This window comes from Dama dama, chromosome 12 (assembly GCF_033118175.1).
Source record: "Dama dama isolate Ldn47 chromosome 12, ASM3311817v1, whole genome shotgun sequence".
Lineage (NCBI taxonomy): Eukaryota > Metazoa > Chordata > Mammalia > Artiodactyla > Cervidae > Dama > Dama dama.
In genome coordinates, this window is record NC_083692.1 from 65,294,959 (window position 1) to 65,309,591 (window position 14,633).

Sequence of the window (14,633 nt, forward strand, 5' to 3'; positions counted from 1 at the left end):
TTTATTTATTTATTTGTTTTTATTTTTGGTTGCACTGCATCTTTATTACTGTACACAGGCTTTCTCTAATTGTGGCGAGAGGGGGCTACTCTTCGTTGCAGTACACAGGCTTCTCATTGCAGTGGCTTCTCTTTTGTCGTAGAACACAGGCTGTAGGACATGGGCTTCAGTAGTTGCAGCATGTGGGCTCAGTAGTTGTGGCCCATGGGCTTAGTTGCTCTGCGGCGTGTGGAATCTTCCCCAGGCCAGGGCTAGAACGTGTCCTCTGCATTGGCGGGTGAGTTCTCACCACTGTACCGCCAGGGAAGCCCCTTTGCTTGTAAACACCAAGTTTCTTTGGAGTCATGTGGAATGGGTAAATATTAGGCCTCATTTGAAAAGTAGAATGTATTGAAGTCTTTTATTTAAAAAAAAAGAACTTTAAAAGATTTTTATAAAGGCTTTGATAAAAAGTATTTTAAGTATTTTTGACATTGTTTACTTTGTTACCAAGGCTGATATTTTATATGCCTTGAAATTCACCTTGTTTAAGTTATAATTCAATGATTTTTTTTAGCAAAATTACGGAATTGTGCAACCATCACTACAGTGTTGGTTTAAAACATTTCCAACTCGCCTAAAAAAAGTTCTCTAGTATCCTTTTGTAGTCACTCCCCCTTTACACCTCCAGCAAACCACTGTCCTACCTTGTGTATCTATAGGTTTCTTTTTCTGGGTGTTTTATATAAATGGAATCTTAGAGTATGTGGTCTTTGGTGTCTCCCTTCTTTTATTTAACAAAATTTTGAGGCTCGTTCATGTTATTGCATTTATGAATTGTTTATTCCTTTTTATTGCTGATTAGTATTCCATTGTCTAGGCCACATTTTGTTTGTCCATTCACTATCTGATAGACATTTAGATGATTTCCGTTTTTGACTATTATAAATAATATTGCTGTGAACATTCACATAAAAGGCTTTAAATGGTGGATGTGTGTTTTTCTTTCTTTTGAGTAGATAACAAAGAGTGGAAGTGCTAGATCACATGGTAGCTCTGTATTCAAATTTTCAAGCAACTGCCTAATTTTTCAGTAGTGGCTATAATATTTTACATTTTCACCAGCAATGTATGAGGGTTTCAGTTTCTCCATATCTTCGCTAACAATTATGATCTTTTTACCAGAACCATTCTAGTGGGTGTAAATGGTATCCCTCTGTAATTTTAATTTGCAGTTTTTGATGTTGAGCATCTCCATGTTCTATTAATCATTTGTATATCTTCTTTGGTAAAATATCTGTCCAAAGTCATTTGCATATTTTTTACTTGAGTTATCTTATTTTGTTGCCAGAGTTCTTTATAAAGACACATCTGAAATTATGATGGTTTTTTTTCTTGTAGAACAAAGTTCTGTATTTTGAGATTTTACACCTGGATCTCTGAACCATTTTGAATTTTTTTTTTGCATGGTATGAGGTAAATGGTTTAAATTCAGTTTTTTGTATGTGTTATATTCAGTTGTCCAGCACAATTTGTTGAAAAGACTATCCTTTCCCCCACTGAAATTGCCTTGGCACCTTCATTGAAAATTAATTGCCGTAAATATGAGGTTTATTTCTGGATTTTTCAGACCTATTTCATTGGTCTGTGTGGTTATCCTTATACAGGTATCACACTGTCCTAATGACTGTAGCTTTCTTATAAATACATTTAAAATCAGGCAGTATAAATCATTCAGTCCTGTTCTTTTGCAGAATTATTTTGACTATTCTAGGTTCTTTGAGTTTCCATGTAAATTTAAGAATCAGCTTGTCAATTTCTGGGGTGGGGGGAGGAGAAAGGCCTGCTGGGATTTTGATAGGGATTGTGTTGAATCTGTAGCACAATTGGGAGAATTTTTAACATCCTCTTAAGAAAAAATTAAGGGAATATAAGAGAAAGATTATATTAAGAAAATTTTAAAATCTATAATAAAAATAAAAAGGCCCCTTCTCTGGTGGCTAAGTGGTAAAAAATGCCTGCAATGCTGGAGACCTGGGTTGGGAAGATCTCCTGGAAAAGGGAATGGTAACCCACTCCAATATTCTTGCCTGGAGAATCCCATCGACAGAAGAGCCTGGCAGGCTACAGTCCATGGGGTCACAAAGAGTCTGACATGACTGAGTGACTAATGCTTCATAATAAAAAGAGAAGACAACTCAAGATAAAGATATCTTGGTTTCCTTTAAAGATTATACCTGAATTTATTGGATTATCAACTTTACAAAATAATATTTGTTGAGTACTCACTGTATATCAGAGGGTGGGCTAATTGCTATGTATTGTCCCATTATTTAATCCTGGCTCAACCCCATAACTCCAGTTATAAGTTAGGAGATGTTACATGAAAGACTGTTGGGGGGAAGTGGTCATGTCGATTCCCTAGTGACGATGTCCTGACTCTGACTTTCTCCTTAACAGCGTAAGGTAGCAAAGAAAATGCTCAGGTTTCTCACTCTCACTTTTATTCTCTTTGCTCCAGTTTTTAAAATCATCTCTAAATCTTTATATTTAATGACATATTTATAAAAGAGTATATAATAAAATACTTTGCCAGTGTATCTAATCCCTTGTAAATGGATTGCAATTACTACCTCACACATACGAATGAATGTAAGTACAAAATGAAAAAGGAGGTAGCTGTTTGGAAGGGTGATGCTGAGAACAAGTGCTCCTCTATGAGATGCACAACAGTGAATTTATGGTACAGATTTGGATAGTTGTGAGTAGTTATTAATTGTAGGGTGAAAGAGAATTGAGTATAAATTTTAAGGCACTGTTTCAGAAAAGTATCATGAATTTTCGTTATGACAGATGGCAGTATTTCTATATTTTGATTTTTTTTTTCATCCTTTTAACTTCTTCCTTTGCATTAGGAGAACAGTGCCTTATCATCTGTAGACTTATATTCTGGTTTCTCTTCACATTGATAGCAAGCAGGCAAAATAAAGGGAGAGGGAATAGCATTTCATCTTTTTACTACTTATCCCCATTCTGCAGCCGTGCAGTCGGAAACCCTTGTGCATGAAGACAGATTTGTTCTATGGCCTCGGAGTTGGGTGCCGGGGACGATGGCGGCTGCACTGAGCTGGCAAAGCCCCTCTACCTTCAATACCTGGAGAGGGCCCTCCGGTTGGACCATTTCCTGCGACAAACATCAGCCATCTTCAACAGGAATATTTCTAGGTATGGTATTCCATCTTCCCAATGTAATGTTTTACCACATTTCTGATTCCCATTATTCCTGTAGATTTTAGGGTTAAAATATCTTACTGATTTTAGAATGTTTGATTTTTTTTTTCCTTCTTTCTTTAAAATAAAATACAGTCAACCTAACCAAAGGATAAATTTCTTCTGTAAAGTGTTTAGTCTACTAACCATAAATTATAATATTTTGCTAGGTCAGTTTTTATTGTGGATTCATCATTCTTTAATTTGTAGTGATGAAAGTGAAGATGGACTGGATGACAGTAATCCTCTATTGCCCCAGTCTGGGGATCCCTTGATACAAGTTAAGGAAGAACCTCCAAATTCATTGCTTGGTGAGACTTCTGGAGCAAGCAATTCTGAAATGTTAAACACATACTCATTGAATGGAGTTCTGCAGTCAGGTCAGTGTGGTGAGATCCCTTTTTGAACTATCAGTTCTCTTGGGGCAGTTGTCCTTTCGTTTTTTCTTATTCTTTGTGTTTCTTTACACAGAATCAAAATTTGACAAAGGGAATTTATATAACTTCTCTAAGTTGAAGAAAAGCAGAAAGTGGCTAAAGGTAAGAGATAAGGTAGAACATTTATAATTTAAATAACCCACTAAAATTACAAATAGGAAAGTAACTGATTAATTTTGGTATACTGGCAGAGATTTTCCTAGACATGAGTCTTTTATTCTGAGTGGTGTTTTAAGAGATTATAGAGAAAAGTCTATAGAGGACTCAGCAAAGTTCATTTTAACAAAGTTTTTAGGACTAAAGCCCTATGCTAAGCAAGGGAGTACAGAAATATATCAGATAAGATCCTTACCTTTACTGGCTTGTAACCACAATTAATTTATTTTTTTTATTAGTACTTGAGTAGTTCATTCATTCAGCAGATGTTGATTGAAGCATCCTGCCTTGGGCAACATTATTGTACATAGATGCATTGAGTTCCTACCCCAAGTAGCTTACATTCTAATGGAGGGAGTAAGCCTGTAGTAAGTAAATAAAAAGTTTCTTTAAAGAGGTAACATTTTAGCGGAATGATCAGAGAGAACTCTGTGAAGGTTTAAGATAAAAGCATTTCAGTAAGAAGGAAAAATGGCAGAAGTCCTGAGAGAGGAAGCAACTTGGTATGTTTGGGGAAGTAAAGAAGGCTGATATAGCTGGAGCACAGTAAGAGGACAGTAGAAGCTGAGGTTAGCTTATCATGTTGGGCCTTGTACACTGTGTTGAGGAATTTGTATTTTAACTCTTTTTTTTTTTTTTTTTTACAGCAATTGGTAAGCAATTGGAGTATTTGTAAGCAAGGGAGTGGTGTAGTCTCATTTACACTCTTACAAGATTACTGTCAGCTCGGTTCAATTAAGGATAGCCTTTCTTCTAATGAAACTAATTATTTCTCTATTTTATACTTTTCTTGTGAAGAGTTCAATGTAGTTTAAAGTTATCCTTTCATTTTTATTACCAAGGCATTTAAAAGACTCACGTGATAAAGTCCTGATTTGCTTCATGTCAGTGAGGTTTTAAACTGTTGGGAGTGCAATAACCTCTGTGCTTCACTGTCACACTTTTAAAAATCAAGATGTAATTCACATGCCATTAAATATTCCCTTTTAAAATTTATAATTTAATAATTTTGAGCACGTTCATAAAGTTATTGCAGCCATCACCACTGTCTAATTCAAGAGCATTTTCATCACTCCAGAAAGAAATTCTACTCATTAGCAATTACTCATTCTCTACTTTCCCCAGCCCTTCACAACCATTAATCTGTTTTCTGTCTCTGTGGATTTGCCTATTCTAGACATTTCATATAAATGGAAACATTAAATGTGGCCTTTTTTGTCTGGCTTCTTTTACTTAGGGTAATGTTTTCAAGGTTCATTCATGTTGTGGCACACGTCAGTACTCGTTCCTTCATTTCAGTTGCCAAATAATAGTTTGTTATATGGATAACACCACGTTTTGTTTATCCATTCATCAGTTAATGGATTTTGGGGTTGTTTCTCCATTATCAGCCATCACAACTAGCATTCTATATTCCCTTTTACGCTATACTAGTTTTTTAGCTTTTGTTTAGTTTTTTGTCTTGGAATTTGACATTTAGTTAAATTATCTTATGTGTAGTATATGTACTAAGTGAAATTTAGCCTTGTTGCTTTTGATAGCATTTCTCATGTTTTAGTGCTTTTTACTTGGGAATCAGTAGGTTTAATTGATATCTTTTTGTTTTTCAGTTGAATTGGTAAAGAATAGTATAAGGGAAACTAGAATGATTATCCTCCAGCTGTTTTTGTCATTTTGAAAACTGGGGGAGAAAATCCTTGGATTATGAAAGTAATTGTTTCATATCAGAGGTTCCATTTCCATTTCCTCCCTTTTTCAGAGCATTCTGCTGAGTGATGAATCCAGTGAGGCAGATTCTCATAGTGAAGACAACGATGAAGAAGAAGATGATGATGATGATGAAGAGGAAGAACTCAGTCTCAACAGAGAAGATCTTCATAATATGTTGCGACTGCACAAATATAAGAAACTTCACCAGAATAAGTATAGTAAAGAGAAGGAGGTAAAGAGTTCCAGGAGAAATCTCAGGTTTTCATGCTGTGTATTTACCCTCTGGTTTATATTAATTGTAACTATATCTTTGTAACTTTCTATTTAGATGGTGGTTGTTGTAGTTCTAATAATTGAAAAACATTTCACATGCCAAAAAAGTTCAGTCTTTTAATAGTACACCGTTCAGTTGTTCTTGGTATATTCTAGAATTTGTAACTGTCATCACTATCTAATTTCAGAATATTTTCTTCAAAAAGAAGTCTCATTCCCCTTAGTTCTTGCTCTTCATTCTGTTTTTCAAAAAATTTTTTTTAGTTTTGGCTGTACCTTTTAGCTTAAGGAATCCCAGTTCCCTGATAAGAGATTGACCTGGACCATGGAAATGAAAGCATGGAATCTTAACCTCTTGGCCACTAGGGAACTCCCCTCTCATTCTCTTCATTCTGCTCTGCTCCAGGCAGCTATCAATCCACCATTTCTCTATAAATTGCCTAGTCTAGACATTTTGTACAAATGGAACATGTGGTGCTTTATGTCCAGCTTCTCTCACTTGGCATAATGTTTTCAGAGTTCATTCATGTTGTAACATGTATTATTAGTACCTCATTCCTTTTTATTACCAAATAATATTCCATTGTATGGACATACTGTATTTTATTTATCCATGCATCATTTGATAACTAATTGGATTGCTTCTACTAACTAATTGGATTTTGAGCTTTATGGATCATAGCTATGAATATTGAATTGTTTCACTTTTTGGTGCTTATGAATAATACTGCCATGAAGATTTGTGTATGGGTTTTCTCTGTGAGCATATGTTTTATTTCTCTTGAGCATATACCAAGGAAAAGAATCACTGGGTCATATCGTAACACTGAGCTTTTGGGGGAACTGTCAGGCTGTTTTCCAAGGCAGCCGCACATTTAAAATTCTTATGGTTGCTTTTTTAATGCAGTTGTTTTTTTTGAAAGTGTTCGTATCTTGGAAAAACTCCCTTTCTTCACATAATAACATTAGATTGATGATTTAAGTGGCAACTATTTGAATGCTGTTATCAATGCCTTCTGATTTTTGTCAGAAGTCTTAGTGCTTTGTACATAATGAGTAATAGGATATTTGAAGACCTAAAAGTTTTCCACCATTAAGGTCCAAAGTTAGTTTAGAAAGCTCTGAATAATATGTTAAAAGTTATAAACCTGTAGAAGTGACAGATAGTAAGATATATGACTTCTGACTTAGACAAGGAGTTCCCTCTTAAAGTACAGTGCTAAGGCAGTTGGTATTCAAAATACTGGAGAAGGAAATGGCAACCCACTCCAGTATTCTTGCCTAGAGAACCCTGTGGACAGAGGAGCCTGGGGGCTGCTGTCCATAGGGTCGCACAGAGTTCAACACGACTGAAGCGACTTAGCATGCATGCATGTGTTGGAGAAGGAAATGGCAACCCACTCCAGTGTTCTTGCCTGGGGAATCCCAGGGACAGAGGAGCCTGGTGGGCTGCCGTCTATGGGGTCGCACAGAGTTGGACACGGCTGAAGTGACTTAGCAGCAGCAGCAGCATTCAAAATATTTGGTTTTGTTTTTTTTTTAATTGAAGTAAAACGCACATGTGGAAAAGTTCACAGATTTTAAGTTTACAGTTTGATGAATGTTTTAATAGACCTTGTAGTAGTTCTTCACGGCACTCTTTTATGCTAGGTTCAGTCCTTGGACCATTCATTTGGCTATAATTCAGGAAAGAGATTCAACAATAGACTACCTAATTTTATTTATTTATCTTCATATTTACCCATTGAGCTGTGGAGGTCAATTTAAATGAAATGTTTGAAAAGATTAATTACTCTTTGGGTAGAAAAAAGTAGATTATTCACATGTTTGAATTCTGGTAACAAAAACACTATGTATAATGTTGTCAAACTCTCTCAGTGGGAAATGAAGAGAGAAGACGTCAAACAGTGAGGAATTGGATGGCTGGGGACTGTTCAAGCCACATACAAAACTAAGAGCTGGGAAAGCAGGTGTTAGGAATCTTAGTAAGTCTAAGGACCTGTTGGTAATAGAAATACGTTTGTTTCTTGTTGATGAATTCAAGAGGAGACCTTTCTGCAATGACAAATATGTGTCAGGACAAAGTAAATACTCTGGTGGAGACTCAGAATTATGAAGGATTTTTGTTTGTTTGTTTGTTTAAGTTATTTTCAACAACTTGCTGTGTGCATAGCCAATGAAACCATTTTGTTTTGAAGTTAAGGAAATAATTCACTTTGATGTATTAGATCTTCATTGGTCTCTTTATGGGAAGAATACTATATGTAGCAACTGTGGTTTTTCCTCTGGAACGGCTTTTTTTAATAGAGTTGATTTGAAGACTGAACTGTAAGAGAGACGGGCTCTTCTAAGCATCATGTCTTTGCATGTTTTAGTTGCAGCAATACCAATACTACAGTGCAGGGCTGCTTTCCACCTATGACCCTTTCTATGAGCAGCAGCGGCACCTTCTAGGACCCAAAAAAAAGAAATTCAAGGAAGAAAAGAAACTTAAAGGTAAGCATATTGACTTGCCTTCTACCTTTACTCCTTCTTAGTTTCAGGTACATTGGGACTTTCAACATAATCCATGTAGTAGAAATTTGCTTCATCTGAAAAACCCTAGCCTCCTTTATCTCATTACTAGTTTTAAGTATTACTAAACTTATTTTGTATTTGGTTTGTGATCTTTTCTAGAATTATGACGACATGAGAACTATAGATTCTTTGCCAGAGGTTTAAGCCAATTAGTATATTCCAATTTTTTCTTCTACATACTCTCTAAATAGTGAAAATATTCTGGGAGAGGAAGAAGTTGGTTACACAGGGAGGTATGAGGAGTAACCTGAAGTATTTGAAATAAGTTTTAACTGTTGCTGTATATAGTGATTTAAAATAGATCACCTCCTGATCTTCAGGAGTGTTTGTTTGCATGTTTGCCAGGAAATGTCTTTTCCTCTCTTGAGTTCCAAGCATCTGGAAATCAGGAAGGAAATAGGAAAGGAAAGTTTTAGACTATCTATACTAGGCAGATTTTATTCCCCTAAATTGCTATTCAGAAAAACTCTTTTTAGCCACCTTCCCTATCCTCCTTGTTTTATCTCTGTAGTTTCTCATCCTTTTACCCTCCCTTTCAAGCTAGGTTTTTCTTTCATGTATAATTTTCTTCTCTCAGATCTTAGTGTCATATCAGCAAATGCATTATTTATTATTATTTTTTAGTCACCTCACATTGCCACCAAATAGAAATGTTTCCTTCCTTCTGATCATTACTTGAGCTCATGATAATTCGTAAGCCTCCCTTCCTATTGTTGGTTTCAAAAGAAATTCAGTTCTCAACATTCTTTTTTATTTCTCATTCATGTAAACAGAGGGAGTATCCAGTGTTCCTTTCCAAGGTAGTGTGATCTTCTTGGAGTATTCATGGACCTGGATAGATAAAGGGATAAACATTGCCAGTCTAAGTGGAATGAGAAAAGAACCTTGATTTTTCTTAAAGTGATAAGGTTGTTTTATGACTTTGTTCTGTGGAAAAGAAGAAAAGCAACCTTCTGAGAGTCTGTTCCTTTGCAGCTAAGTTGAAAAAAGTGAAGAAGAAAAGGCGAAGAGATGAAGAGCTTTCCTCTGAAGAATCCCCTCGTCGCCACCACCACCAGACCAAAGTTTTTGCCAAGTTCTCTCATGATGCACCTCCTCCTGGCACCAAGAAGAAGCACTTATCCATTGAGCAGCTCAATGCCCGTCGCAGGAAAGTGTGGCTCAGCATTGTGAAAAAGGAACTACCAAAGGTAAGTCGGTGCCTCCAGGTAGAATTTCTCGGCCTGCCCTCCAAAGAGAAGCCGGGAGAGCTGGATTCTTTCACAGGATTCAGGAAGAGACTATCTACTGGAATTGGGAGAATCCTGGATAGTTCTCTCGTTGGTTAATTGATTTTCTAGAGTTTGATCAGGATTCACAAGATAATTGTGTTGTGCTCCTTTGCCAAAAAAATGGAGGGATACCTCTTTGAGGAAGGAATGCAATTTTCTTACATAAAACAATAGAGATTTGACAGCTGATTTTAAAGTGATCATACAGGAGATTAAAACAAAATGATGGAGATGTGTTTTCTTAGACACTGTAAACATTTGGATGTTACTGAATAATCACAGGTATTAGAAGAAAATGTGAATGATTAGGAAAACATGTATAAGCATTCATTTTGCTCTTTTAATTTGTTTGAATGTTTTAGTTTGACTTACTAATTTCAAACTTAAAAGTTGCAGAAAAAATGCAAGGAATGTCTGTATTCCTTTACTTAGATTCACCAGTGGTTTGCATTTTATTCAGTTAATTGCTTCATTATAAATTGAGTGCAATCTTAATTGAAATATGAACAGGATATTTCGTGACTTTAGAAGCTGATTCTAAACTCTGTGGAACAAGTTAGTATGCAACAATTACTAGAGAAACAGTAAAAAACCTTCCCAAACTTTAAAACATACTATAAAATCTCTGCAATTAAAATAGTGTGATATTGATACATGGATAGGCAGATAGACTAGTGGTACATTTTTTTTAATAAGTGGTGCTGGACAACTAGATAGCCATTTCAAAAAAAGGTAAAATTAGGTCTGTGTTTCACACATATACTCTAAATTGGGATGTCAGTGTAAAAAAATGAAATCATACAAATATTAGAATAAAATGATTGCATTTCTATCTAATTTTTGTGTAGGAAAGAGTTTATAATTCAGCATCCAGAGGTAATATAAGAAAATACTCTTAAATTTGACCACATAAAAATAAGTTTTTGCCTGACAAAAGACAGCTGACAAATTGTGAGACATTATTTACATTGAATACTGTAGTTACAAGGCTATTGTCTCTAACACAGAAAGAACTTAAAAATTGAGGGGAAAAATTACCACAGATTCAGTTCAAAGTATCTCATAATTGGGGTAATACAAATGAAAAACCACTTAGATACCCTTAGACAAAAGTCAAACTCTTTATCACCTATCACACTGGCAAAATTTTTTAAATACAACAGTTTATTCTATTAAGGAGCCTCTGGGCAAACAGGTGCTCTCATGTATTACTGCTAGGAATACAAATTAGAACTGTATTAGAGGAAGGTTGGCAACACCTACTAATCTACAGATGCATTTACCTTTCAAATCAGCACTTCCACTTCTAGGAGTCTACCTTGAAGTAACCACACAAAAATACATGTAAACAGGCTTATTTATTGTAGCATTATTTGTAATTGCAAAATAATGAAAACAGTCTAAATGTCCATATATGGGGCTTGAATTAAATGATGACAGGTCTACTCAGTGGATTATCATACTGCTGTTAAAAATAAAGAAGGAGGAAGACCTCTCTGAGCTGATATAAAGTAGTTTCTAGGACATACAGTTAAAGAGACAAAACATAAAAAAGTAAATATACTTTTAATGTGAGAACAAAGGGAATATAAGAAAATGCACAAATACCTGTTCAAAAGAAATTCAAGAAGGATGAACCAGAAATTAAAGTGATTGATTCCTTATAAAGGGCAGGTGGGAAAAGGATGGAAAGAAGGGAAGGAATGGAGACAGGGTAGCAGCGATGAGGAGGAAGAAGTCTTTGAGTGTATCTTGTACAAGACTGCTTTTCAGAACCATACTAATGTTTTACGTGTCTCTGACATACTTCAAAATAAAGTATCAACCAGTCAGGATGTGGCTGGAGAGGGAGGTTAGAGGGATGTGTGGGCAAAATGGAATAAAAATAGGAACAAATATACTTAATTGTATTAGAAATGAGTAATATAATCAAGTTACAGGAAGTGTAGAACAAGGACCTCATATAAGTAACTGAGGGAAACAGTATTTTGATTGGATATGAAAGGGTAAGGAGTGAAGGAGCTATACGTAAATGCCATGATTGACATAGAAAAAGTGTTTCTCCCAGGGGTCTAGGTTAACAGTTTTAAAACTACTTTATGTGTCTATTAGCATTGAACAAATAAGTAAATATATTGTAGGTGAGAGCCAATTTTTCACTGCTGGAGAAGGAAATTAAAAGTAAGGAAGAAGGGGAAAGTTAAAATGAAGCCCATGAAATTTGATTGGAATCAGATGTGTCAGTATAAATTCATGGTTTTATACACACACCCAGATACAGAGATATACTTGGGTGTGTATGTATGTTTTTTTCCGCCTCTAGTAGCAGTGACACCCTAGTAACATTGAGGATACCTGGCAACCAGGTCTTGGTTTCTAAACAACTTTTATTCTCTAGTAAAAGGAATCAGGGCTCCTTCAAGAAGTACCGTATTCCAGAACTCAGCAGGGAGAATACAAAATGAACCTTAGGGAATTTTCTCGTGGTCCAGTGGTTAGAACTTGGTGCGTCAACCCCTGGTTGGGATACTAAGGTTCCACAAGCCACACAGCACAGCCTTTCCCCCCTGCCCCCCGCCAAAAAAACCCAAAAAACCCAGCAAAATGAACCTTAAAACACTTTTAAGTGCTGCTGGAAAGTAAGGAAGTTCTGAAAAAAGCTGGAGGGGAAGGAGGGGTTTGTCAAAAGAACACAGGAACAAGCTTGCAGGACCACTTCATGGCCAAAGTTAGAATAATTTGAGCAGCAAAATAATAATGACACTGAATTTTAACCCATGGAATAAAAGAAATATTTATCAGTCCATACTTCATAAATACCTGAATAGACAAAGGTGTAGATGGAGCATCTCTACCTTTCAGTGTGAAATTCAGTTAATAAATATAGAGGGAAAGAAGAAAATAAAATTATCCTTACATAGATACCACAGTAATACTTGTTGCAGACTAGATGCATTTATGAATGCTAAAATTAGAGAGCAGAAGAGAAGTAGAATTCATATAGCCTCAAAACTGGCAGAGTGCACCTTATCCAAATGACCAAAGTAAATATCACGAGTAATATAGTTTTTCATACCATGAACTCCTTGATGTGGTGTGCTGAGAGGAGTACATCAATGCCACATTTCTCTGCTTTTTTTGCTGAAGTGCATAATGTCTTTCCAGTAGTGAGGAAGCACCAGAAAACCACACATTTTCAGACACTTTGCAGAATAACTGATTGTGCTTTTCAAGTGTCAAGGACATGAAAGAGAAAGATTGAGGAAATGTTACATCCAGGAAGAGATTAAGGAGAAGAGCAACTAAATGAATGCATTGTGGGATCCTGTTCTAGGATCTTGGAACAGTAAGAGGATATTAGTGCAGAAATTCTTGGCATTTAGATAAGACCCGTAATTTAGTCAATACTTTGCTGGTGTTAATTTCCTTTCTTAATAATTGTACTATGATTATATAAGTTGCTAAAATTAGGAAAAGTGGGGGTGAGTAGTAGTAAGGGAACTCTATTTTTTGCACCTTTTCCATAACTCTAAAGTTAGTTCAGTTTCCTCACACCATATACAAAAATAAACTCAAATTAAAGACCTGAGAAGATCTGATAAGATATGAAACTCCTGGAAGAAAACATAGGCAAAACAACCTTTGACATAAATTGTAGTACTATTTCTTTGGATCTGTCTCTTAAGGGAAAAGAAATAAAAGCAAAAATAAACAAATGGAACCTAATTAAACTTAAAAGCATTTGCACAGCAAAAGAAACCATTGACAGAATGAAAAGAAAACCTACAAAATAGGAGAAAATATTTACAAATGATATGACTGGCAAAAGATTAATATCCAAAATATATAAACAACTCACACAACTCAGTATAAAAAGCACATAGTAGTTTGAACCTGTTAATCACATATCACTATCTTGTTCCCTCTCTTCGCTCTTTCCACTAGTAACCATTAGTTTGTTCTCTATATCTACGACACTGTTTTTGTTTTACTATATTCATTTGTTTATATTTTAGATTCCACATAAAAGTGGAATTTATTCCACATACAGTAATTGTCTTGCTCTATCTGGTTTATTTCACTAAGCATAATACTGTGTAGGTCCATGCACATTGTTGCAAATGGCACACTTTCATCTGTTGTCGGACACTTAGGTTGCTTCCATATCTTGGCTATTGTAAATAGTGCTGCTGTGAACATTGGGGTGTATGTATCTTTTTTAATCAATTAATATTTTCACTAAATAATTTATGTATTTATTTTCCCTGGATATGTACCCAGAGAGGAATTGCTGGATGATGTGCCAGTTCTGTTTTTAGTCTTTGAGAAATCTGCATGCTGTTTTCAATTGCACCTGTACCAATTTACGTTCCCACCAACAGTTTGCCTTTCTCCACATCCTCTCCAACATTTGTTATTTGTGGTCCTCTTGATAGTGACCATTCTGACAGGTGTGAGATGCTGTTTCCTTTTTGTTTTGATTTGCATTTCTCTGATGACTAGTGATGTTGAGCATCTTTTCATGTGCCCTGTTGACTTGTATGAACATTCTTAATGGGAAAAGTTACAGAAAAACATATTTCATACCTGGTGAAGAGCCTTCAAATGATAAGGAATTTAGTGGGAGTATTTTAGATTTTTATCTTTAGAGTGGCAATAGCTGCTCTAGAGAAAGTTTTTTATAAAAGCCCTAAAAAAATTCCCTTAATCAGACAGTCTGAGGTGGGATTATTATCGAAGTGACTTTCAGGCCCTTTCTGTAACTTTAAACCTGTTGTTTCTTTATAATCAGGAGGAGAGTTCTTTAATAATCAGAGAGCCATTAGGCTCTGTCTCTCTCTTCACATCAAATAAATGGGCTGTCATGGGAAATCAGGTTTCTTTATTGCAGATGGTTGTGTTTTTTTTTTTTTAATTGAAGTGGAAGACATAATCAGCAGTTTGAGACCTGGTTGTGGGC

At 35.6% G+C, this 14,633-nt stretch overlaps 1 protein-coding gene across 3 annotated transcripts in view; it reads left to right on the forward strand.

Annotated features, from left to right (window-relative positions):
- The window catches only part of INO80 (INO80 complex ATPase subunit), a 120,064-nt gene that overhangs the window by 23,360 nt on the left and 82,071 nt on the right, over positions 1-14,633 (forward strand). The window contains exons 2-7 of one of the 3 annotated variants that reach the window (XM_061157540.1): positions 3,019-3,204; positions 3,460-3,629; positions 3,721-3,788; positions 5,602-5,784; positions 8,201-8,321; positions 9,378-9,592. In XM_061157540.1, coding sequence (XP_061013523.1) covers positions 3,062-3,204; positions 3,460-3,629; positions 3,721-3,788; positions 5,602-5,784; positions 8,201-8,321; positions 9,378-9,592 — 900 coding nt within the window. In that variant the 5' untranslated portion in view covers positions 3,019-3,061. Of the gene's footprint in view, positions 1-3,003; positions 3,205-3,459; positions 3,630-3,720; positions 3,789-5,601; positions 5,785-8,200; positions 8,322-9,377; positions 9,593-14,633 lie in introns of those variants that run through there. The other 2 variants (XM_061157541.1, XM_061157539.1) reach the window with 2 other exon arrangements.